The 27977-nt window shown below is 40.0% G+C and overlaps 1 protein-coding gene across 1 annotated transcript in view; it reads right to left on the bottom strand.

Annotated features, from left to right (window-relative positions):
• Positions 1–2673: 2673 nt before the first annotated feature.
• The window catches only part of LOC117490175 (replication protein A 70 kDa DNA-binding subunit-like), a 37952-nt gene continuing 12648 nt past the window's right edge, over positions 2674–27977 (bottom strand). The window contains 8 exon segments of the mRNA XM_034139789.1: positions 2674–3487; positions 13324–13410; positions 13649–13756; positions 13894–14070; positions 20738–20867; positions 23103–23251; positions 23792–23928; positions 27148–27340. Of these exon segments, the coding sequence (XP_033995680.1) occupies positions 3386–3487; positions 13324–13410; positions 13649–13756; positions 13894–14070; positions 20738–20867; positions 23103–23251; positions 23792–23928; positions 27148–27340 (1083 nt within the window). The 3' untranslated portion in view covers positions 2674–3385.

Below are 27977 nucleotides of genomic sequence, written 5' to 3'. Positions count from 1 at the left end.
TCAGAATATACTGGGATAGACCAAGAATGTGAACATTATGTCATTACTTCACCATTAAAGATATGCTCCATCGTGTAGCTCCACTCGTGTTACAGCTTTATAAACTGGCAGTTGGAAATCTTTCCATCTGCGTGGTGTTATTATCATGCACAAGTACAGGCACATGGCGTGCACAGTGCATGCTGGCCTTGGTGTTGGCTTTGCCTCTGGCTCTCCAAGTGGAGCAGAAAAAAAACATACACAAACGCCCTCAAGCCAATGTGCTTGTGGTGCAGAGAGAGGGCAATAGGGGAGGTGTATTTAACTGGTGGTGGGTAGCAGAGGAACTAAGACGAGAGACGAGAGGAGAGGAGAGGTGTAGGAAATCGATGAGCTGCTCAGAGAGAAATGAGGATGATGCTGGTGGACACAGTGCGTGAAAAAAAAACAGATACTGTAGGTGGACAGGGAAAGACAGATGAAGAGAATAATGGAAGCAGGAGGGCGTTGAAGGGGGATTGAGTAATTGATGTAAAGAGTGGAAGGAGGTAAGAAGGGAGGGCTGCATAAAAGAAAAGAAAAGTTAAATTTACATTTAACTTAGAAAAAAGAGCTTATAAATACCCTTAAGAAAGTGAAGTGTCCTCGATAACACTTTGAATGTTAGTCAACTGTCTATCAAAATATTCTGTAAGACCAGCAGAGAGGATGTTTGCACGCCTTCACAGAGCTTTGGGGAACACGCGGTGACTTTCTCTGACAGGGAATTCATTCTTATTTTAAGTAATGCAAATCAAAGCATAACATGTAGATAGTTTATGAGGTGTGGTGTACACTTGTTGAGTTTAGTTATTTTTCACGAAATGAAACCCGACCCCTGAAGCCATTTTATGTTCACATATTTGTTTGAATATCCAAATAAAATATGAATGTTTATGTCGTTGCCATATGTTGACAATAACTAAACGAAGGCTTCCAGAGTGATGCATGCAGTACATCAAAGGCTCCAATACTGGAGAATGGTGGTCCATGCAAAATCACACACACACACACACACACACACACACACACACACACACACACACACACACACACACACACACACACACACACACACACACACACACACACACACACACACACACACACACACACACACACACACACACACACACACACACACACACACACACACACACACACACACACACACACACACACACACACACACACACACACACACACACACACACGGCTATACTGAACTACAGTGTTTTAAGATAAGACTGCAGCCTTACAGACTGTGATCAGGGCTACGACCTCCGTGAGAACCGCAGCTCATTTCCATTCAGCGTCCTTGTAGCCTTACACACATTCTGCAGATAGAGACACACTGCATATTCACCACTGAAGGCCCCACGTCCCCAGACAGGAGATATGACAACCTCACCCGCAATTCGGTTCCCTTCTGTTCAGCACGTCACAGTCAGATAAAGTTCTCTGAGGGCAATGCAAAGTATTTTTCTTAATCTCTCCACTGTGTCCTCCTCCGTCCCACAATGCCTTGGGGCTGCAAGCTGATGTCAGTCCATCTTAAGTCTCAATCACCAGCGAGGCTTTAAGTTGGAAATGACTTTCTGATCTTACATTTCCCTTTTGATATTTGCTGAGCAGAACACACTCGCTGCACCTGCTTATGCCAGAAAATGTAAAAGAGAAGTCCGGCAGGGTTTCAGAGTAAAGCAAACCTCAAATGTCATCTGAAATGCTACCCTTTCAAATTGATTGACACCATCTCCGTTTGTTTATCAGTGACCCATTAATCATTCCCTAAATTCAATATATATTTTTCACCTAGGGTTTAAAATGCAGTTTGTTTATCACTCAGATAACCACACACTTTCAGATCAGCCTTTACAACAAATATCTCGGATTCTGAATTTGTCTGCAGAAAAGAAACCAAAACATTTCTATTTGACCCCCCCCCCCCGCCCCCTTTTAAAACCCTGGGCCTTGTTTAGGAATCACTGTGTGAGGCCACTGTGTTGGATTCTTTAAAACTGGTTGGGTTTTCCTTAAAAAAAAATCATGATTAGAAGAAAAGTTTAGGTAAAGGTCAAGCTGGGTAGGAAGGATCAGTGTGTGTGTGTGTGTGTGTGTGTGTGTGTGTGTGTAATCTCCCAAAGCCCCCCCACACACAGTGGGGTAGGAGATGGTTCTGATGGTGCATACACCAGTGCCCTTCAGCCACACCTGAGGAGAGGAAGCACCAAAAAGCAGCAAACATTATTTTGATATTAAATATATTGTTACATTTAATTTCAAACTGAGTTCTAGTTCAGTGTGAAACAAATATGTTTGCTGCATCCGATGGCAGTCACATTCCTGATTGATGAGTGAAATGTAAAGACATTAAGACCTACAATTATTTATCACATCACATTTTCTAGTACTTCCTAGCAATATATAACATAAATCGTAATGATAAAATTAATTAAATCAATAAAATATGTTTAAAACAATTTAAAACACGACCTGGATCAGGTAAAGCGGCAGGAAATTGACGGAATATTAATTGAAAAATTAATTAATTAATGTTGATTTTGCAAAAAATCTATCCTTAGGAAATTAGCTTTCGAGCTAATGTTGTACAGCTTGCTGCAGCTCTGTGTTCTGTAGTAATGTCTGGTTGAAAACAGCATTATTTTTTATTTTTACACAGAAATTCAAAAGATAAAACATGTGGGTAAGGGAGATTTAAGGAAATCAAAACCTTTTAATAACAAGTGATGAGAGATTATTTTTAACATAATTTATCACTTTTTCTTTGACATATCTTGGATGTGCAGAACCACTCAAAACTCTTTTCTTAAACTTCTAAGGATAATTTTAACAAGAATTACACGCTGTAAGTTGAAACAAATGCCAACACCCACACACTTTTGCCATGCTTTAAAACGGAACATTGAAAATCAAATAAAATCTCACTCAACGAACACTGAGCCACAGATTGGAAACCAAAGAGATGAATCATTTGTATAAAAAAGAGAAAACTCTTCAAACTTACCATGTATGATACACATGAAACATGATCAAATGTAAGCAGGTCTAGAACACAGCTATGCATAATCAGAAAGTCAAAGCTCTTTGTTAAAATGTCATTAAATAAAGAAAAGGTAAAAGTCATTCCCATGCCATTTGCAGTGTTTCACAAATGGCTCGCTGAGGGAAGTGAGCAACTAAATATCAGTCTTTTGTTTGGCTGCCATTTAACGCGATGAATCACCGGCCCTCTGCTGTCTCAGATAGGCTGTTATCTGGCTGGAGTGAAGCGGCGGACACCAGTCAGAGACCAGTGGAAGAAGAGTTTAATCACCGGGCAGCTTTCAGATGACTGGGACCGGGTTCAGCTGGACAATCTGCGGATGTTGCTGAGGAGTCTCCGGCTGAACTCCCTGTGGTCCACCGGCTGCACCTCCATCACCGTCACCTTCACTCTGCTCTCATCCTGAGGGGGGGGAGGAAACATTTCAGACATCTCTAAACTCTATGATCAGCAACATTCAAAATATAAACATCATAGCATGATGTATTTCATGACAACAACAGATCTAAGTGAGTTTAAATCATAACCAAATCTGTGTTTAAAGAGTGCTTCACACCCAACAGTCCAGCTCTAGTATCGATTGATCATACTGTGGATAGATTCTGTTTATATGACAGTGGTTTAAATAGTTATGCTTATATGAAAATGCATGTGTGTGGGAAGTAGTGAGAATATAAGTGGATAAATGAGACCTGGTTGTGTCTCATTATCCAGTTGTGAATGAATGTTGTTGAACATGGCCCACATTTACTTATTTTCCATTGTTTTATTCACAAATTAAAGGTGAATTGATGGAAATAATTGATATACAAGTAATACGTTCACCTTTAAGTCATTAGCAACAGCGTTACTAGTTTCTGATAGCGTACTGTTGGCTGGTCATTGGTGCCAACTGAAATAACCATCCCGACTATTTTACACTATCCGGACCTTTATAGGTATCTTGTTCTTTAACTGGAGAGCGAAACATGTTGGTCTGACTCCACTGGCAGGCAAGTATTGTCTTTTTTATATTACCACAAGGGTTGAGAAAGCATGTATTGTATGTACATATCAGCATGTCTTGAGGTTTTTTTTCAGTGACAAATCTCTCTATTGACGCTGTAATTGTCACAATTTCTTGACTGCACACATGGACACTAACAGCTTGTTAGTGTTAATAAAACCATCGGCAAGCATTAGTCATGACGTTAGCTCAGGGATAAATGCATATTTAACAATGTTTATACATTGATTTTTGTATATGGATTGCTTGGTTCTTCTGTATTTGTTTGAGAATATGATGAGATTGTGTACTGTAAATGGAAGTGTTTTCTTATTTGCGTTTATGCTGTGAAACTTTATTAGATTTGCAGAATAAACAAAAATGAAATCTGTGTGAAAGAGGGTTAATCTTCAACCTCTAAAAGTCAGCAAAAGCAGGATATTAAGTCTGTGTATCTTCAATTAAAAGAAAAATAGTAAAATGTATGTTCTTGTATCTTCTATTTTATTAAATTATTACAAATATTTTTTAACTCAGCGTCAGTCAGTCTCAACAATGTGTAGCAACATCGACTATCAGCAGATATATTCCTTATCAAATAATGAAGTGGTTTGTCAGGACCTAATGTCCACATTAAAACTACTATCAAAATGATTACACCTGACTGACAGTTCATTCTTCCATTAGCAATTCAGGCAGCATAACCAGCACCAATGATTTTATATTATACCATTATCTCATATGTGGTTCAACACCTCTATGAGTTTTCAATTTGCATCCATCTGAGTACGCCAGGAAAATTAAACTATACGGCGGCCGTCGAGACAAAGGTACTACTTGACAAAAGGTGACAACTTATTTAAAAATAATGGTCTTCCTAAGACGCGGAACTGTGAAAAATAAGGCTTGTTAATTAAATGTGCGTGAAGCTATTCCAATCACATCTGGAGAAAACAATTACTCAGTGGCCACGCATTCAACCCCTATTCTCGACTCTATTTCAGCAGGGGGGTGAGGTGGTGTCTTTCCTTGAGAATTAAAAAGGCAGACATGAAGACCCACACCTTCACACACATGCATCTAATAACAGCCAATACACACCTCTTTATTCCCCTTGATGAGAATGAATAAGATACTGTACTGAACAGTCACATGCTAAAATAAACTAAGCTGCTGAACATGGTAAACATGTTACATGTTCATCATCAGAAGTTTTTATTGTCTCTGAGAGTATGTGGTCATTGCTGATGTTGACTTAAAGGGGACCTATCATGCAAAATGCACTTTTGTACGTCTTTTATACATGAATATGTGTCCCCGGTGTTCCAGGGAACTCACCAAGTGTCAGAAAACACAACCCTCTCTATTTTCCTCCATACCCAAATCTCTAAAAAAGGGGCTGCCACGGATCTGATAAAAACTGATCCAGATTTGAACACTGTCCTGACGTCAGGACGGTGACGCTACGGCTATTGGGCCAACTCCACCAATCAGGAGGAGACAGCCACGGCCATTGCCGTTCGAAAGCACTGGAGACGCTGTAGTACATATGCCAGGCCAGTAGATGGTGCTGTTCTCACAGAATCAGCCCTTGCAAAAACAGAGCTAGAAATGGTCAAATTGAGCGAAATGAGGCATGGCTAAAATGCATGATCTGTTTGGTATTTTGAAATTTTTTTTTTTTTAAATATGCCTTATATAGGTATGGTCCTACACTATATTATTCAAATATAGCGTGATGGGTCCACTTTAAATGTTTAGCCCCGCTGGATGTCAGCCTTAAAGGGGACCTATTATGCAAAATCCACTTTTTCATGTCATTTATATATAAACATGTGTCCCCTCTGTGTAAAGAGATTCTGAAAGTTTCAGGAAAAAAGATTCACTCACTTTTTGTCCTGATCCATTTAAAAACCTGAAAATCTGAAAATGAGCTGATCAGATTTTGGCCACTTTATGATGTCATAACGATTGTTTGGCTTGTGTAACCATTAGCCAATAACCAACCAAGGTAACCCCCCCCCCCCCCCACACCTTATCACCTGAATCTCCTCTAGAGCACCATTGTGTTCTTTTTAACCAAATATCTCTCAGAGGGGCGTGGGGAGTGGCTCCTTATTTTCATCTAAAGTAACAGACAGAGAATCAGCACTTTTGAAACAGGGCTGAAACAGAGGGGATTCTGGGATGCTGCAATGATCTGTTTGGTATTTGGAGCCAAACACTTCAGAGACATGTTTTGTATATATCTGAGACCTATAATATATTGATGAAAAACAGTATAATAGGAGACCTTTAAATTGCAGCTATTTGCAGATGCTGAACCTGTATAAAGAATCTAATAATCCAATAAAAAGAAACCCTGTTATTCTCAAAGTAACCTACAGTAACTATGCAAACAAGCACACAACGTCTCGGCACTCTTTTACTTTATGCACGCATTTTAATTAGGCTATATGCAGACATTTGGCGCAGAGTTTCTATGCAAAGGAAAGCAATTGCAAAAACAGTATAATTAAGAAAGCAGCAAAAATAGACAAACGGCTACAGTGAAAATACAAGTGTCTTCGAAGAGCAGGAGGAAGAGTAAGACCGCTCGAACGCATTTTTTTTGGGAAGCAGTGACAGGTTGCATTGACAGCTCTTAAATGGAAAGTGAATAAAGCAACCCTATCGAACATTTTTGAAAAAAAGAATGCGAAAGAAACATGCGAGAAAAAAAAAAGAATGAGAACAATGTCATTACTGTAAATAAACTAAATATTTTAGCTCTCCATCCTTTCAGAAATCCTGGGCTTAGCTTTTTTCTTCTTTTAAGTGGCATCATGAGCCCCCCCCCCCCATAAGACCTCTGGCTCCAAATGACTCCTACAAGCTTAATTGCTATTACGCTTAGACATTCTATAGGATGCAAAACTGCGCGATTCACAGAATGTATTGATATAAATTGGTACACGACCAATATATATCAAGACATTCTGTGAATCGCACCTTAAGACATGGCAGCAAACCAATTATTTGTAGACGAGTCCCTTAGAACCTATTTTAAAGCTTCATAATTTCCTGTTATCTTATGAAACTCAGAACGTGTTCACCTTCAGCCATTACAGAATCTTCTGTACAAGGACAGGGAAAATATCTGAAAGTGATGTTGAAAGGATGCCAAGAGCGTGTTTTGTGGAGGATGTAAAGTGTGTGTGTGTGGCTCTCAGTGACCTGTCTGTTAACATAAGGCAGGAAATAACAGGTCCCCTCTGACACTAATGTATTCATATAGACTAAATCAATTCATTCACATCAGACAGACGGATGCACTCCTACACAATCCGACATATGCACACACACACACGTTTGAGGTCCTCCTGCAAACATCAGGCTCACACACGTCAGCTTACCTCTTGTCTCTACATACATTAATAATAAAGTATAGAATCACAGATTTGAGATGAACAACCATCCAGCCTCGGAAAGATTTGAACGCTCACCGAGACTCAATATATTGCAAGTAATTTGCTTGTAATCAGATACACTTTCCCAAATTCTAAGTGCATCAAATGCAAATTTGATGTGGAAAATGCACTCATCTGTGCTAAGTAAATGCAATCCTAGGGGCCAGATCTAATTTTCACCATCATCTGAAGTCCATTAATGCCACTATAAGATGAGATGGGCTCCTACTGCACTGAAATCTGAAGCACAAGGGGCCGATCGACTGCTCTCTCCTACCTCTCTCCTACCTCTCAGGGGCTCCGCTCTAATGAAACCTGTCAGACAGTTTAGAGGGAATTATTTAAATATTCGGTTAAGATTAGTACATTTGATCACTTTCAGGTTCAAACAGATGTTGCCTCCACAGGAGAAACTTCAGCAGCTGTCCTCTGCTGAAACGTATACCAACAAACGTGGGAAATGTGACATTTTTCTTCTTCTGGCAAACTTATTTGTAATCATTGCACATGGCTGTTGAGAGCGGACTGTGTGGTGGCAACAAATCCCTTGAAGGCTCTTCCTAAATTACTTTGTAGTACTACGTCCTCTTTGGAATTTAAATAAATAGTCGTCTGTTTAAGATCAAACGTCAAAACTTTCCAACCTCCAACCTCCTGGACTCGTAGGGACTCCAGTATGGATAAAGGGCCAGTATGCCAATAGAGGCATGTGTTGGATGGTTGGAAAGCATCTGAAACCCCCCTCCCATCACAGCTGTCTGACACCCTAATAGGGGGGTGGCTCCTTGCTATCATTTCTGGTACTTTCTAAACCGGCAATATGACAATCATAACCGCTTCCTGCAGAGTTGTACAGGTGTGCAAAGATGAGAAAAAGATGTAAGGAACTTCGGCAGTCGGCTGAACTATAAACAGTGTTGCCTTTCCATTACAGAAAGACAGATAGAATATATTTTCAATATTGTTTATTACATTTATGACACTGTTGTGCATTTCAAATATTTAAAAATACATCTTCAGACATATTTGGACAGTGCATAAATCATGTATAAACAATTTATATACCTTTATAATGTTGACTATTTGTTTCATACCTGTTATGTCCCGGCTCGTGGAAAGTGGAAAGTAACATATAACCAGTTGGAAATTGGTAAATCTCTAAACTTTTAGTGGTCAATAAAGGCTTATCTCTTGAATCATGAAAATAGCAAAGGAGAAAAAAAACATTTAAACGAAAAGTTGAGTAATTTAACTTTAATAAATCTGTTGGAAAGTGTAGCAGTCTTACACCTCCAAATGAAGTCAAAATACGACCTGGATCAGGTAAAGTGACTGGAGTCACAGGATCTGTTACATTCAGCTAAAGGCCTGTGCTGTTTAATAATGTATACTCGATGGCAGAGAAAACTACAAGATTTGAGTGAATTGTGCTTGTTAAATAAAACAATAGGTACTTTATCATCCTTGCTCTGCCCTTAAATAATTTGAAACTTAGTTTATATGCAAGAAAAGAATAACAACATTAAAATATGATCTTGAGCACACTTATTTTTCTCCGTCTGTGTCCTGGTTATGATTACAACGTTTTATAACCTTATTAATCTTGTTAGGCTCTGACATTTCACGACATTTTTCTATTTTTATGAAAACAAAGTGGTAGCCTCAAAGGTATATGGTAAGGGTTAGGAACTATAGCAGAGGTAAAAAGAAGAAAAAGTGAATCTCATTTTAATTCTGTCCCCATCTTTTTGAAAAGCTATGAAACAAGGCGCGAAGAAAAGAGCTCTGAATATATCTTAATAAGCCGTGTGGCTCCTGCTCACACCTCATTATCTGTACTTGCTATTATAATCAGCTACACTGTTCCTGTTTGACGTCAGATCTGTTTTTGCCACATTTTTACAACATCACAAAAGTATGACAATAATGAAAAAGGTGATGAAAACTAATAGATGTAACAGGATGTGTTGATCCTGGTCTTGACATCAATTACTAAAAATGTCTGACACTGCTCTGATGTTTCTTTTAAATATCTCCTAAAGCATTTTTCTTGATCACTTCACCTGAAAATACAGACATGGATCTCATGCTAGACTTTTATTTGTTGATTTCTCCTCTGCTTTTAACACAATTCAACCTCATATTTTAATTGGCAGACTTTTAGAACAATTTGAAATAAGCAATAATCTTATCGGCTGGATTCTTGATTTTTTAACCAATAGGACACAAAGAGTGAGGGTGAATGGGACCTTATCTGATCAAGTCAGCTCCTCCACTGGCTCCCCACAAGGATGTGTCCTTTTGCCACTATTACTTATACTTTACACTAATATGTGTCAAAGTAGGTGGGAAAATAGGACTATTTTAAAGTATGCAGATGACTCTGTAATTGTTAGTAGGCTCAAGGACAATGAGACCAGCCACGGCCCTGTCATTGACGGCTTTGTCAGGTGGTGTGAGGAGTCCTATCTACAACTGAACATAAGCAAAACCAAGGACATGATCATTGATTTTAGAAGGCATCCCCACATACATGAAGTCTTAACAATCCAGAATCAGAAAGTAGAATTTGTGCAATCATACAAATATCTCGGGACAATTATTGACTCAAAATTGAGCTCTGATCCAAACTGTGCAAAAGGGGGCACCAGCGTTTGTACTGTCTTAGGAAACTGTCCTATTTTAACATTGACAAAACCATGATGATTATGTTTTATCGTGCTTTTATCGAGTCAATTCTGTCTTTTTCACTAATGTCAAAGAGCAGAAACTCTCTGAGTCAGATCGTAAAGTGGTCCAGCAGACTGATTGGTGAGCCACAGCTAAACCTGGAGACCCTGTACCTCAGGCAGTTACAGCGGTTATCCAGCTCCATATTACACGATGACTCCCACCCTCTGCACTCAGAATTCAAGCTTTTTCCTTCGGGCCGGAGGTTAGTTGTCCCAAAGAGTAGAACGAAGCGGTATAAAACAGTTTTATCCCAGCAGCTATTGCACACATTAACACATCATACAGTAGGAGTGTATTTATTTATTTAATTATGAATTTTGAATGTCCATGTTGTACTAGTGTTTTCCTTATAATATTTTGAGATTTGGTTGAGCAGGGTATACTTGTACTTTGTACTAGTCCTTTTATTAGAGATGTGTCTGTTGTTTGTGTTTGTTTTTAGTGTCAGGGTGGATCCTCTGCAAACAAAATCTACCTATGGGTACAAATAAATAACCTGAACCTGAATCTGAACCTGAACCTGATGCAGTGCAAAACACAGACTTTAATGGCAAGTGCTTATTGTGCCTTGTATTCAATTAATGTATGGGTTTTTCCATTTAATCGTTTATTTGAACCGGGACAGTGCACATTAATGAACATTTTAAACAAAATAATGCTTTTAAATGTTAAAAAACACCCATCTCTCCAAAACATATACGAGCAGTCGATTATCAGACAGGCAAAAAAAATTGTGTCTGATCCCACCCACATACTCCACCCAGAATTCCAGCTCCTACCTTCTGGTAGAAGATTCAGGGTTCCCAGGAGCAGGCTGAACCGCTATAAGCACTCATTCCTACCTATGTCGATTAAGCTTCTTAACATTCACATGAAATGATATGTAGTCAAATGTAATGAAAACTTTTTTAAATGTTGGCCATGAGGGTTGTGCAATAGGTCGCCATTGTCAGTATGTACGTGTGTGTATTGTGTTTGTTCAAACGGTGTATGACTGATGATATGTGTATGTCTCTTAATGTCCACTATGTTTGTATATGTACATGGATGCACTGCAGGACGGAGTCCAGAACAAATTTCCTTACGGGGACAATAAAGTATATCGTATCGTAAATGAGCCGGATTTTAGCTTTGAGCTAGTTTCCATCCGTAGTCCCGTTTGCGATGTTTTTTTTACTGATTTGGGTTAGGTTTATGTATTTAGGTGTAAAGGTTGTCATATTAATTTCAACCAAATTTTAACTAGCATTCTTACTTTAATTGCAAAAACCTGCATCCAATTATTTATATTAATTGCTGCGCTATGCTCTATTGCACGTTTTATTGTTTATTTCCTTGATTTATTGCGTGCGTTTTTGTAGGTTTGGTTGCTCACCTTGTATGATGTAAGGTCATTTAGACTGCCAGAAAAAGGTGAAATCAAATCAAATGTGACGAAGGCTCAATCACAAGTTGGCTTATTTGAATCTCCCGCAATAACGATTTTTTTTCTATTCACTTTTTTTTGCTAGTTTTTTTCAATTGACATGACTGTCAGTCCGTCCGTCCGTCATGCACTTTAGGCTCAGATTGCCCTGGAATCTGCCGTAGATATCAATGGTTCTCAGTGGATGATTGGTGCTTGTACCTCATGACTCTTCCTGTAATGTAGCTCCACTACTTGCAAAACTGTGATAACATAACAAATAATCAGTATGTTGTTTGTTGTAAACAATACTTCTGCATTGTGGGATGCAATAATTAGCAGCCTTCAGCATCTGCTCGTGGGGTTTAAGGCTTTTCTTGTAAAATTGTATGGAGCAGTGCTATGTAACATTTACTGTAAACAGACAAGATAACTTTGAATTTGAAGAATTTGTGTAACCCTGACGCTCTGCTCATGAACTTTGCATAGCATTCCTCGTAGGATTTCTTGAGGTCAGGACGGTTCAGAGCTCATCCAACATCTCAATCATTCCACTCAGACTCTTGGTATGCGCTCCTGGTAGCAAATTAGCCTCTGAATAATTGAGCTAATTAGGCTTAGACAGACAATAGCTAAATGCTAATTAGTGCCTAATTAAGAGAAAGGAATCCACAGCTGTATTTGTTTTCTGTTATCCATAGTGCACTTGCTACATAACAACTCCCTTGTCAGTGTGATACTAATTGAAATGATTCTAGATTCATGTTGTGTGACTGACAGCGCGTTGTGATTATATTGTATATTGCGCATCTTGTTTTGTGGCTTTGCATGCTTGGTAAGCCGAAGATAATAACCAAAGACAATCTGGTTAAAACAAGTTCACGGATGGCATGCAACCCATTAATTAAAAAACAACACACCTCGATGTATCATACTTTAGCACCGGGGGAAGCTTCACATAAATCAGTGAAGTCTCACTTTGGAATATTTATGGGGGTATGTTATCAAGCGAGCTCCTTCTCCTCCTACACCTATGCTATTCACTACCAACTAGAACTCTTTCCACCACTGCCTGCAACAAGATCATCTTAAAGGTTGCTGCAGATCAGTTTAATCGTTCTGCCAATCAAAATACTAAATCTGTAAACACTGCAAGCTCTGCCTTTTCATGTTTTTATCAACATTCACTCACCAAAAAACATGTTTCCTGCCAAAACAGAATCTTGTGGGATTGACAAATATTAAATGCTGCCATTTGTAATAAAAAGTACTTTTCATAACTTAACTGTTGTCATATGAAAGAAACTGCTTTAACAAACAGACTCACACACACAGCTTAGGTTTATATACTGTAGCTGTTCCAACGTCCTGGTTTGATTGTGAAATGAAATCGACCCTAAATGAGACCATTTACTGTTTTTACAACAATGCCACTTGTTTGCAATCCTGGTTATTTTAAAAGCCCATTTTTCCAGATCCATTATTAGTGTACCGCTGGTGCATTTGTTCAGAACAGCGATAAGACGGACGTGACATTTTTCTCACAGCTTGCAGGACAATGAGTGAAACCGTTGTATGTCATTACATTCTGCTTTCTTATTCCTGGGAAACTAAATTGCCTCGCATTGTATCATATTCTTTTGTGCTCCTGTTTATAGCTACTTACGTTGTACGTCTCCAGCTTGACTCGGTTTCTGAAGATGTGGGTTGTAAAGTTGGCTTTCTGAAAGACTTCATCGAAAGCATTCTCGTCCTCAGGAGCACGCAGACAAAAGAAAGACAAGGTAAATAAAAAAGCATTGGCAACGGAAGCAGTCTGTTATAGTTAGACCTCCTGAAAAAATGTGTTAAAGTAATTTTCTTGTCAGATGGGAACAAACTAGTTAGAGGAGTGTGTTGTAGCATAGCGTGTGTGTGTGTGTGTGTGTGTGTGTGTGTGTGTGTGTGTGTGTGTGTGTGTGTGTGTGTGTGTGTGTGTGTGCGTCTCTCACTGTGTCTCTGAGCTGTCCCAGTGTTTCTGCACTGTGACCTAACAGGGTCTCAGCTGTCTCCTGGAAGCATGTCACCCACTGGTTATCCCCGAAGTCTGCTAAGTTGGCCTGAGTGTCAGACAGAGAGGATGAAGGGGCGAGAGATTATTCATGTGTGTGTATATGTGTTATCAGAGAAGTTCCTCAAAGTCAACGGCACTGCATGTGTGATAAACAAGCGTTAATGATGTACACTTTGAGCTTACATTAAGTATGAGTCGGTATTTGAAGTTGGGGAACTCTCGGCTACACTTCTCGCAGCGGTACAGTCCGTTCTGTTGGTCGATGACCTTCTTTTTGCAGTCTTCAGTGGGACAGGCCTGGTACAGACAGTTCTCCTTACGAGTGTACAGGACCGTCGCCAGGCAGCTGAAGTAGTCAGCCTGGGATGAGAGAACAAAAGCGGGAGAAGAGGAAATCTTATTATGGGGACAGAGCTTTGAGATGAATGAAAACGACCAAAATCTAACTCCTGCAATTTGAACGTCTAAAAGGCTGTTATTCATTTGCAGGTGCTACCCCCTACACAATGTGCAAGGACAAATCTAACCTGCAATTCAAATGCCATACAGAAAAATCTAAGCAGATGAACACTCATTTAATTATAGAAATGTGTGTGCTGCATTTGTTATATATATATATATATATATTGAGAATATGAATGTGGATGTCTGGTCAAATGTCATGACACCTTTACACAATGTTTGAGGTGAACTGCATTAAATGTTTAATTTCGGCAACCCAGCCCGATCCCAGCGCAGTCAACATGTCGATGTATACTTGGGCAAGATACTTAACCCTGAGTTCCTGTTGTGTGAATGTTAGTTCCTATAGCAAGGTGCAGTGATCTGTATGAATGGGTGTGAATGGGTGAATGACTTGAAGTATGTAAAGCGAGGGGTCGTAAAGACTGGATTTAGCGTTATGAGACCCAGACTCCTGAGACCCAGAAAGAAAAAGGTTTCAAATTTCCTCTTTTTTTTTGTTGATAACACAAGTCTTTAGGGTGGTATTAACATAATGACTAACAAAAACTAAAAAAATATTTTTTTATTTTAGTTTTATTGCGTTTCCTTTGTAGAGGACATCGGGTGTTAGTTATGCGAAGCATAGTATACAAACAACATTAACATACAAGTACATTTAGACAACATTAGAGCACAACAACTCAATGCAACACATATTGAGCTCTCATTGGTAGTACTCCATCCTTTTTTGAAATGCAGAGATACATCTGACACTTGAGGCACTTGATGTATGTTTTCCTTACTGCATCCGTCTGCCATGACCCCTACAGAAACCTACGTGTTAGTTTTGGCCCACAGTGGACTCCATTTGTGTTGTGTAAAATAAAAAGTCAGCAAATCCCCATGTCCTCCACAGAGGACATTCATAAAAACATTTAGTTTTAGGTCAAATAAGTATTACACTGCTCTGGAAACTCACTACACTAACTCCTAAGATGTTCCCTTACTGTAATTAATTAAAAATATTACACTATCTTTCTATAAATAGTGCTTATGTTGATGGACGCCATTTTTAAATACAATGAAATTATCTTTTTCAAAGTCACACCCCCACATATGTCATATGTTTGAAAAGCCCAGGATGTCCTCTGTGGAGTACAATTGGACTTAATGCTGTGGCATGTATAACCTCAAAGTAATGGACCAAAACCCAATGTGTTCCACAGAGGACAAAAATGAATGGGTGGGTCTCTGGAGGATAAATACAGTGCATTTACCATTTAACAGGGACATTTCTCCAACTGGAGCTTTGAGAAAAGACTCCGACCTTTCAGGTTTAAAATGAATGGGTCCGAACAAGACACATCATCAGTGTTTGTTATGTAGGAGGATACATCTTGGTAAAGGAACAAGGCGCCATGTGGCTCAGGCTGTAAGAGCACAATGAGTAATCACCAGTACAAGGAACAAAATCACAAAACGGGTACGATGAGCTATTTTAGAACATGCAACACTTCTAACAGCTTTCTGTTGGGGATTAACAGCAGATCGGTTCAACAGGAAGCCGTCCTGTTTATAATAAACAAAAACACATTTCTAAAGGGCGAAGAAATATCTGTAATAAACGTTGTGTTGTCAATCACAGTAAGGCAACGGAGTAACAACTGGCCATGTGGCTTTAATGACCATCAAGTAGTGTTGGGTAAGATAATTCTACCATCAGTACAGAAAGAGTGCAGGAAATGAATTGCCCACATGTGCACCATGTCTGCGTTCAAACATTAATCTTATCATGGCTGCCATTACATTTGGTATTCTTAAATCATAACTTTGCAACACACACATGTTAAACCAAAGCCCGTCAAGGTCTATGAAATAAACAAAGGAGTACAAAAGCTCATTCTAGAGCAGACAGGAAATCCTTCAAGAGTTTTAATTCATTTGAATGCGAATAAATAAGCTGCTTAGGGTGTAAAGAGAAACGTTAAATAAAATGAGAGTAAACTTCGATCAAACTTGGCTTCATCAGTAAAACTGTTGCCAGCGAGTCAGTCCAGCTGGTAGAAGCGCGCTGTTTACACATCTCTATTTGACTTCCAAACAATCTTGGAACGGTTTGAAAAGAAAGCAGAGAGGGTTTGAGAGGTTTTTGCATAATGGATGCAAGATGAGACGATTTTCTCTCTCCCTGTCTAATACATAAATTGAGCTAAAGTACACACACACACACAGGGACGGCATAAACATAAGTTGCACCACTAACATGCAGGGCTATATGCAAACACCCTAAACTTCTTTCAGTTGTGAATTTAAATTGAAGTGCACACAGTCAAACAGAATCAAATTTCAATCCAGCGAGTCGCAGTAATTTAAACAGATATTAGCACCTAAAGTGGCAGAACTCACACTGCGTAAAATCAACAGCAAAAAAGTAACAAAATGCTAATTCTGGGGGAGAAGATGCTATTCTCTCATCCTGTGGAGAAGCACAGCATTCGATTTCCATAAATATAAAAAAAAAAAAAATGCATACAGCAGCTGAACTGTGTCTCATTGGGAAGAAGCACACTCGTGTACACGCCTGCATTCAAACAGTAACGGTATCTTCTACCAGGAGAGCGGGCCTTGAACAAGATGTTGGAATTACAGCCAGGATTTAAAATGCATTCTGAACAACAACTACAAGCAAGAGCTGGGCCAGACTCATTACTAATGTTGGCCAAAATGAGTCCATCAAAGACTCTCTCTAGGACGCTGGCCAACTTTACACACTGACTGAGCAATGCTGCTTTCTTTAAACAACCCACAAATTCTGTACAATTTTCACAGGGAGCATTTGATATGAAAAGTCCATAGTGTTCTCTGCATCCCCTGTGAGATGTTTGATGTTGTCCCCTCGACCTCTGCAGATACTTCTGTCAGACTCGGAGCTATCTGACACTTTGTTCCCGCTAGCCATCACTGACTCACATCCTCATAATCTGTCCATCTACCAGAACCCATGCCACACAGCAAGGACCCCTCAGAAACACTTACTAAGACGGTTTTTTTTAATTAGGAGAATGTCTCCCTTAAGCAACAGCCCTCTCCCCATCATCACTGCTCTCCCATGCTTCCGCCCGCATGCCTGCCTCATCACATTTTGCAGACATGGGCAGATTGAAGCGCTAGAAGGCTGAAGAGGTGGCGAGGCGGTGGGGGGGGGGGGGAAGGTGGCAGGAGGGTGGGACGCGGCACGCGGCAGGAAGGAAGAACACAACGCCTTGTTCGGGGGCTTGTTGAAGGCTCGGGATGCTGCTACAGAAAATATGAGGATAACAAGTTGGAAGTATCTGGACCATAGTGCTTCCATCACGACTACACCCCTCCAAATAAATCCCTCTGCAATTGTCATCCTCTCTGCTGTTCTTCTTCTGTTCTTTTTTTGTCACCCTCTGTATTCTAGCGTGTATATCGAAGCCTTGGGGCAAAATATTATCCTTTAGAACACCGAGAAGAACCTAGAGGAGCAGCACGACTAACGCTGCACACATATCAGAGACAAAAATATCCGCGCAGACTTACCTGAAGATTCACACACACTCACACAACTCTAACATTCTGTAAATAGTTTTCATTCTTATCACACCAAATCCCTATGTCACCTTCTGGCACCTAAATGCAATTAAAATGTGTATGTGGAAGGGCAACCAAGTGAAAATCTACTTCACATAATTGACGTGCCAACGTTAATGCTTGTCCCAAAACCCCAACACACACTGCTACATTAATTAGAACACACACACACACACGACACACACCCACACACACACACACACACACACACAACAACACACACACACACTACACACACACACACACACACAACACACACATCACACACACACACACACACACACACACCACACACACACTACACACACACACACACACACACACTACACACACACACCACCACACACACACACACACACACAACACACACACCACACACACACACACACATGCACACACACACACACACACCACACACACCACACACACACACACACACAACACACACAACACACACACACACACACACACAACACACACACACACACACACACACACACACACACACACACACACACACACACACACACAACACACACACACAAACACACACCCACACACACACACACACACACACACACACACACACACAGGTAGAATGTCAAATTAGATTCCTTCAAAGTATAAGCTAATCATTTGGCTTCCATTGTTATTACCGAAGCTGCAGCCTCAGAGTTTGATTGACAACCTCCTTAAAGCCGTTCAATTACAGAAACGGTTGGGGGCACAGAGGGTACAGAGAGAGAAAAATAAGAGAAGACTAAATGAAGGTAAAACTAAATGAAGGTAAAACCCAAAGAGAAAGAAAGGAGCGAAATCAGAGTTTGAATTATTAACACATTCTCACCTCTCAACCATTTCCCACACAACTGCCACTTAGCTAACTGTTCCTATCCTTTTCTAAATACCCCTTATCACTTCTCTCTTTTAGTCACCACACTCTTCACACTGTTTTAACTTGTTGTTCTCCGTGCCCTTGTTTCCTTACATCCTGCTACACAGGTTTGTAAGGTACATGAATTTTAAGTGTCTAGATTTCCTTCCCGGCTCTCACTCTCCCACGTTCTCCGTCCGCACTACTTCCCTTCTGGTAATGTTATGCCCTATAGGCTTCCTCAAACTCCAACAGATAATTCGAATTTTTCATTAGAAACGACATTGATCTTGAAGCTACCTCTAAGTGGCTTCTAATTAAACGGGAGGGATGAGGGAGACTAGTCGGAGATAAACGGGCGGCTGTGGCTCAGTGGATAGAGTGCTGGACTTCGAATCAGGGGGTAGCAAGTTTGAGTCCCACTGCAGTCAGCATGTCGTTGTGTCCCTGGGCAAGACACTTCACCCCAAATTGCTCCTGTGGGGATTGTCCACAGTACTGAATGTATGCAAGTCGCTTTGGATAAAAGCGACTAACAAATGACATGTAATAAACCTAATTTATTAGATAGAAAGTTTATGAGTGGCACGTACCATTACATTGCCTTTACTTTTAGTGGCAGCCTCGCATAATTCTGTACAATGACATTTCTTAAAATGGCACAAGGTTTAATTTCTCACATGCTCCTCCGGCATATGGCAGTTCAACCCCGTACTGCTAATATGCGAGCATCACTATCTCCCTCCCACTGCTATAACAGGAGAACCATGACTCTAATCCGTCAAGTCGTAAAAAGGCACGGCCTCCAACTGCTCTATTTACAATGAAAGAAGACTGGCTGTGGATTTGAGTTTGGCTAAATGCTTACATTCAAAAGGAGGCTGACTAAAATCCTGACTATTCACAGAAAATCTTCTTTTTAAATAAGAGGCCATCAGTGTAATCTCCATATGGCTAAACAATCACCATTCAGCTGTTATATCCTTTGACACGGCGATATTTACCATGTGATCTTTCCTAAAAGCCTCATGTTGAACTCAGCCGTGGGTCACACTGTATATGTAGCTTAAGAAAGCACAAGCCACAGTTACAGCAAGTGAGTGAAATGTGTCAACAAAATGCAAGACTCAAGCTCTTGATGTTTTTAATCCCTCAACATTTGGTTTTGATCCTGTCTGACTGCAAAACAGTAAAGCTGGAACTCTTTGATTTTCAAGGACTGACACCAAAACCCTGTGTTTACTGAGCTCGTCTTACATCAGCTCTGCTCTACTGTAGCTACGCTGATCCAACGTCAGTTCTAAGGGTTTCTTTCATTTGTCTTTAAACAGTAGCCAGCAGCCCAAGTGGGAGAATCTTTTTTTTTTTAATAAACATATTAGTTGCTTCCAGCTAAACCCAGAGATCCAACTAAACCTGCAGCGCAAATACCAATATTTATTTTTTAAATAATTAGGTAATATTCATATTCTGAGAATAAAACTTGAGAAAGTAAACTAATCTAAAACCCAAATAAAAGCAAGGTAAACTGTTGGAGTCACGGTTGTTTAGAGTTTTCATTATGAGTCTTCCTTTCTGATCCTATAATGTGGACTGCACTGAATCATGCAGGTCCTAAATAAATCTTCAACCAAAGCCAAAGAAACATAAATACTGTAAATGCCAAACATTCCGTAAAATGAAGACAAAAAACATTAATTTACAATATCAATAGATCAACAATCTTCAGATCCATATCAAATATAACTAATTAGCAACAGCCCCATTTCATTTTGATAGTAGTTATCAATCAGAATATAGCATAATATCAAAAGGGATGGAAAATAAAAAATGTAACCCAAATCGGTTTTATAGTTTCTTTCAAGGTTCAATTTATCCAAATGACCAAAAAGAATGCATGTGTAATATAGTATTTAATTGTAAGTATTCATTTGATATGGCCGGGTTTTATATTTTTCTGTCTCTGGTGTAATGTGGGTGAACTTATCCTTTGAAGTCACTTTTTCTTTCTCTTTTGAAGGTCAGCAGGTTTAATACTTCTTTAGATGGGTGGCATGCTATGTTGGTGTGTAAGGCTATAAGTATGCACTGCACCTTCTCTCCATGTCCCAGGTGTTCATTCTTAACTTCGCTCAGCATTTTCCAGTTGGTCTTTGTTCCGCTGCCCGCTGACCTGGTCTCTGTGAGGGATTGGCTGTCCAGCGCATAGCCTCCCTGGTCATACCTATTGTGTGGACATGAAAACACACATGTGCAAATAAATGTATGCTCAAATGCCCTGCACAACAAAAACAAACATGCATTATTTAGAGCGTAAGGATGATTTCTTGAGTGAAATGAAACAAAAACAGAACGTGTGCTGAGCTGATTAAGCTCAAGTAACACCTTCAATATTAGTCATCTGTAAACATGTAGAAGTGTATCATCTGGCAAAGAAGTGGATGTGAAAGCTAATGTGTGTGTTTGCTTACATACATGGAGGTGTTATATAAACAGACTTTCCTGTGAAGGAGATACTGCACTGTATCTTCTATTATCTAAAGAAACTGCCTACAGTCATGCCTGAATAACTCCCTTAATCCCGTAACTGATTTACAGCGTCAGTATCCTGCAATCTATGTCATCTGACATATGGCTTTCCATCAAGGACAAAGGCATTATTCTTCATTTAGCTTTTATATTTACATACATTTGAGTCCCTAAAGCCTGTTTCTTTAATGAGGCAGAAAGAAAAACAATGCTCGTCTCTCTTTCTTTCTACTCCATCTATAAATGTATGCACCTTTTTAATATTCCCTTTAAAATCCTATTGCATCAGCGTGATTCCTGCTCTGTATTCTAGTGGAGCAGAACAATCTAATCAAGGCATCATCCAAATTCATCAGTTTCCTTCAATTATGCAAACAAGCCTGGTCAAAACAATATCTCAAAGCAACACGCCGCCACAGGAACAGGAGTCAGACAGATACTTTTTGTCTTCGCAAAGTGCAGACCTACACTCCTTGAAAAACATTCAATGTCATTCCTAAACCGATGTCAGCATGTAAACAGGAGAGAGGAGCAAACAGCAGCAGAGAGAGAGAGAGAGGGGGGTGGGGGGGAGAAATGAAAGAAAGGACAGGCAGGGTGTTTTTTTAGCCCTTTGAATATAAAGATGTATTGACCAAAGACTAATAGAACTCAGGTTGAAGCTCCAGCAATGGAACATGCCCTCTCTCCAACACACACACTGTATTACTGCTATAAATAATGCAACACACACTTACACACAAATGGCTTTTGTTCCAGCAGTTAGCTTACTTTTCAAACCAGTCATTAACAACTGAAAGAATGAACATAATAGTGCCCACAGGAACCAACCAACCTAAACCTTTATTTATAGCATTCAGACGCTGTGAGTGCACTGTTTGACGTAGTTCCATCCAAGAATAGCTTTCAGTGTAACACACAAGCAGGCACATGCACACTAGGCATTGAAATGTATATACACACAACAGAAGAAAAAAGGAGAATAAATGCATTTATATTTCAGCGGTGGCCAGGCTTGGGAACAGCCTTAATGGGTGAATGAGTCATAATTTAAAATCCCTGCACAGGAACTGCTAATAAGAATCCAGTTTGATGCGGCTCACTGTGGGCCCATATTTCTGTGCACGTACAGTAGTAGTTCAGAGCGGAAATCCAGAAATATCCGCCTTCTGCTTTTCTGTTATTCCCTCAATCCTGTCTAGAGTCTTGCTGGGACTGGGGAGGCACATGCCACCAGTCCCCTGACACGTGCTCATCTGGGTGATGTGCATGTGTGAACCTGTGTTAGGTAGGGCTGCACATGTTGGGAAAAACTGACATTTCGTTTTTTGGGATATAAAGAGGAATTTCAACCAGATGAAGACAAAGTTATATATTTAAAAACATCCTCCTCTCTGTAGCCATAACACATCCATACAACCAATGTTTCTGTATGCAAATGTGTTCCTTTTTGCAATCAAATCTCACTTTTCTCCCTTTTGTTTCCTGTTCCTCTCTCAATTTCATGTTGTGGTCTCAGTGGCCTACTTTGGTTGTTTGATAAACTGATCAAGAATTATTGTGATTAGTTGTTTGTTGTGAAAGCGGAGACTGCATGTCACTAACTGGCAACTTAGTCGGAGAAAACTATATTCTATTTGATAAGTGGTTAGGGCTCAGAAGAGGACTTTCCTGCGGTATGGTTATGCACATGCAAACATCCCAGAGTCACTGCTGTAACTATATTGTGCAGCCCTAGTGTTTACTTTTTAATATATCTCATATACAGAACATAAACATGAGAATACAATCAATATTTTGTGTCCTTTGTCTACATGTAACCTGTCTTGTGTGGTGCTTGTGGTTGGATGTCCGTGGACAATTGTGTTTGTGTTTATGATTATGTTGGCGAGTGAGTGTCGGTGAATGAGTGAACAGCAGTGTGACTCACCAGGCCCGCAGACTAAAAGCCTCGGGTAAGTCTGGGTTGACCATGACTGTTGAACTGAACAAAGCCGAGACAGATCTGCCCCCAAAATCAGTCAGCCGAGCGCCTTTGACGGCCACCACGGGGTTAACAGAGCCGTCAAACTTCTCCGCCTGCAGAAAGAACAAACTGTGTCAGACAGTAATTGAGGGGAGAAAGATTTAGAACAAGAGACGACAAAATAAGTTGTTTTTTTGTTTCTTGTATGTGCAGTCTGTTCCTGCAGCTTGCAGAAGGCAGAAAGTAATATGTGGTAGAGTTTGCTTTTATAATTGGACAACCTACAAGTCATTTGAAAGTCATTTTTGGATTTTGGCAAAGAGGAGGGATTAGCTCTTGCAGATTGAATGAGCTTAGAGAAGAATAGTGCCATTTCATGCACATTCGAGAGTTATTTAGCCTTCAGCTCAAATCAGGGCCTCTGGTTCAAAACACTCCTGAAGGTCAGGAGAACGATTTGACCGATCCAAATTTTACAGTCCAGAAAGCCCACCCGCCTCTGTTCGCCAGAGCACACACAGATAATGTGCATAGATGGATGGATGGATGGGCACCTTCATAAAACACACGATTAATTACAGCCTGCTAAACAAGTTTTTATGATAAACCGCAAATCCATCCCTGAAAGCAAGGAAAGAGATTATAGTTATTACCTCCTCTCCCCACAGTGTGAGTGTCACCACTTTGCCAGTCGTGTCTATTAGCTGGAGGGCCCTCTTGGAGACTTCTCTGCTGGTCTTTGTGGTGATACGGGATACATCGTCGGCACTCTTGCACACTCCAATTACATCTACAGGCAGAGAGAGTCATTTTATATCTCCATCTATAGATAACTCCAGGTAGACAACAATCCAAAGAGGTAAGAAAGCAATTGTCTGTTATGTGAAAAGAGCCTTTTGAAATGCCTCCACATGGTGTAAAGTGTGAAAATACCCCCTGGATACACTACATTATATCAAGTGGTATCACATCATGAGCACTAAAGACCCAACACAGCAGAGAGTAGACACCCCTCTGATGTTGCCAGTTGTAGCAGACTGACATAAATGTCATAACATGCTGGCTAACACCCAGAACCACACTCAGAACCACAACAAACATGCTCATTCATGTTTCCTGTCATGCTCATGGACAAAACTTCATTCAGGATTACTGCTGAGCGCTGAGAAGGTGAAGAGCAGAGCCTAAAAGGACTGAAATTAAGAATTAAATCCGAAGTCAAATTAATTCAAGACGCTCTTGGAGAACAAACGGAGTGTTGAAAGGTTACTGAAAACAAAGCAAATAAAAAGACTGAATCAATTTCGGAAAATGATTATGAATTGTTATGAATGAACACATTTTAATCATATAACCAAAGGTTACATAGACTGTGTGTACAAACTGACATCCTATGATTGAATCTTTAGTCTAGAATTGACACGAACAAAATGTCTTCTATATTTTCAATCGTATGAAAAGAAAAGCAGCCAAATCAACGAAGCTATTAGCGGCAAAGGTTTGTCATTTTACATGATGTAAAACCTAATGGTTGAAAGGTACAGTTTTTCTTGTAAATAAACAAAGTTACCCTCTAAACTGCACTGTGTATGTCATTGACCTGACAATATGTTGAATGCCTTTCCTCATTTTAAACCAACATTTGAACAATTTAAAAAAGCTTATTTTTTATTGCATTGTTTACTTACTTACTACTGCAGTCTTCTTCATTGCCGTTGTTACAGCATTGTAATTTCATTTCCGCCATCTATTGAGTTATGTGTTGTGTTGTGTGTGCACATACATGTAACAGGGACCCACATGTAAAAGCATTGCCAAAAGCACTACTAGTGGTGAAATGCTCCACAGGGCCCCTTTAAATGGCAATGATTGAATTAGAGTTAGTTAATTTTCTGTCCGTCATCCCATGGTGTCACAACCAGAGCCCATGCATTAAATAAAATGACTGGGCCTAATTACAATATAGATTTTGGAAACCAGTCATTCTCTAAACGTCATCGTCCAGACTGCTACTTCTGCTAACCTTTCTCTAAACTCTCCCTCTCCCCCCTCCTCCCCCCTCCTCTCTTGCTCCGTGTCTGTGCCTTTTTAGCCCTCGATAATTCCATTATGATTGAGACGATGTCATCCACCTCTGAACTCCATTATCACCACAGGAACAGGCTGACAGTTCTCATTACCATGTTATAATCCCCTATTTAACAAAGGAGCAAGGAGAGCGGTAGTGGGGAGAGAGTGAATGGAGAGACAACAGATGATACACACAGGACGTGTAACGCTGCCCCTCTGCGAACACACTCCAGCAGGTAAACCCTCTCAGTGCATCTAAACAGTGATGCTCCGCTGGCTTACATTGCTCATAGTTTACGCTAATTTAGTGATGCAATATTACTGCTCTGAATGTAAACCTACATGAATCATCCACTCGGTAAGTTACAGTATGTGGTTGGCATTTCATAGCCACCATTAATTTAATCTCTAATATGGCATGTCGAATACTTAATTACAGCACTATACAATGCAAAGTGAAGTGCAATTTCACATCTGGGTGTGTGTGATAAAATGAAGAAACTGATGGATGTGGTGAGAAATGCGTCAGAGATTGCTCTTTAAATTCTGCTTCACTATAATACTCACTGGCCATTTAACTTTTATAACTTCTCAAGGCTTCTGTACTTTTCTGCTCAGACTGGAATGTGATTAAGTCATTATGTGTCTATTTGAATCAAAATGTGTGTCTATTTCATTTTGTTTAAGCAGCAATTAAAAAAAATGCTTAAAGTTATCATTATAAAGTTGTTTGGAAGATGTAATGGCCGTATAATGACACCATCAGCGGCCGTTTAATGACACCATCAGCTTTAAATGGGTCCTTATAAACCTGTACTGAAATTAAAATGATATACATTTAAATAATGCCCTACTCAAAAATAAGCCATGTACTTGCATACAGACCAATAGCAGTTTTAAAAAAAGGCACTCTTTGCCACAACTACAGAAACATCACTGTCACACCGGGGATAGTGCGCTGATCCTCAGATCAGTTGAGCAGGGGAACACTAGTTTAATCCCGCCATGACCCCCACTGCAGTCAACATGCCGTTGTGTCCTTGGGCAAGACACTTCACCCCAAATTGCTCCTGTGGGTATTGTCCACAGTATTGATGTATTGCTATCTAATATATGTAATATGTAATGTAAAGCACTTGGGAAAGCGCTAAAATAAACGCAATTAATTATTATTATTAGTATAATACCTGTACATCATCTCACTAATAACATAGAGACCAATCTACACATCGGTCGTCTCAATTTACCTGTCCCCGAGATAAGACATTTCTCTCAGGCACAGAGGGCAGGCATTGCAACTAACCTTCATAAAAACAGTGAATGGAGCATTATCCTCGTTACATCTCTACTCTTTCCAATATGTCTGAATTAACCTTCCCTCTGACCCCATCATAATGGTACAACTGGCATGAGCCTGTCTATTGCAAAACATTTAATCTATCATTTGTAATTGTCTGAATTGATAGAGTAGATATAGAGATGACCCAGCCGATACCCCAAATGTTCTAATACTGGCAGCCTGACCAGCCGTCCTCTGGGTTATAAATTGGGCCGCATGCTTTCTATTTTTCCCTGATAAAAGTATTTTAGGTTTCTTGGGTTACACAGTTGATGAATCACTCTTAACACTTGTTTCCACTGTTCACAAGGTTTGAAGAGGGAGTGAGTCATCTTCTGAGCCCGAACCACAGGCGGCTGATTGGTTGTGACACATATCTATCTTAATCAGTTGATTTAACTGTTTTCGAGACAGGATTGAAAACCATGCGCTTGAGAGAGAGATGTCAAAACAAAAACCTTGATCGGCCACACTTCATTTGCATTTACATTTGCCGTTCCCTCTAACAGACCTGCTATCTCACTCTTACGTTTTTATCTTTGAGTGGTTGAATGCTAGAAATGTATTAATCAATTCTCATTGATGAAATTCTTCTCTTACCAACAATGATGTCTGTATCGCTGTTCTCCAGCTCTGCAATGGGCACAAAGTCACAGTTCACTGTGGGAATGCCCTGACTGTCATCACATGGCACGACGGATGAGTGAGCGTTGAGGGTCATCTCGTAGTTGTTCTTCAGTGTGGTGAACTGTTTGTTAGCTACCTTCAGCGTAGCCTTAGTGATGTAGTACACCTACAGAGAAAGGATGAGCAAAGTCATCAAATCAAAGCTAATCAGACTGATTATTTCCTGTGAAGTTAAAGCAGCGTGAACCAATCGATTGGGTAACCATTTTATTGATCCTGCAAAGGAAATTATTATTTTACAAAAGAGCCTCTTGTTCCACCCAAAAATCTTAATAAGAAAGGAAAAACCTTCAGGTCCTACTAAAATGTGGTGTCATATCAGGCCCATCACTTCTGTAATTCACCAGAAAATAAGCGGCAGCTGAGAGCAAGTCTGCTAAACAGCTAAATGTAAAACTCAATATGCGAGGCACACTTCTTCGTTTACTCCCCCAACCCTCCAATATTCCCCCTCCATCTCTCTGCCTCTGATTTTCGCTCTATGACTTGCTTGCTTTCCTTCCCCTCTCTCTCTGATTTATCCCACACAGAGATGAAGCTAATGTGATAAGCATTCTGGCCACTCAGAGCCAGTCACACCCACTCACTGTTCTGTCAATACTCCGATCACGAAGGGAAGACGGATTCATTCCTTTATTTATCTTTTGAGGGCAGAGGGCACAAATTGGATGTGGGGCTGTTGGGAGTCCATGTCAGCGGCTGATACCTGAGCCCGTGTGACGAGCAAAACGATGGTCGGGGTT

This window comes from Trematomus bernacchii, unplaced genomic scaffold, assembly GCF_902827165.1.
Source record: "Trematomus bernacchii unplaced genomic scaffold, fTreBer1.1, whole genome shotgun sequence".
In the NCBI taxonomy this organism is placed as follows: domain Eukaryota; kingdom Metazoa; phylum Chordata; class Actinopteri; order Perciformes; family Nototheniidae; genus Trematomus; species Trematomus bernacchii.
The sequence above is the reverse complement of the archived record's forward strand: the minus strand, read 5'-3'. Positions and strand labels throughout refer to the sequence as shown.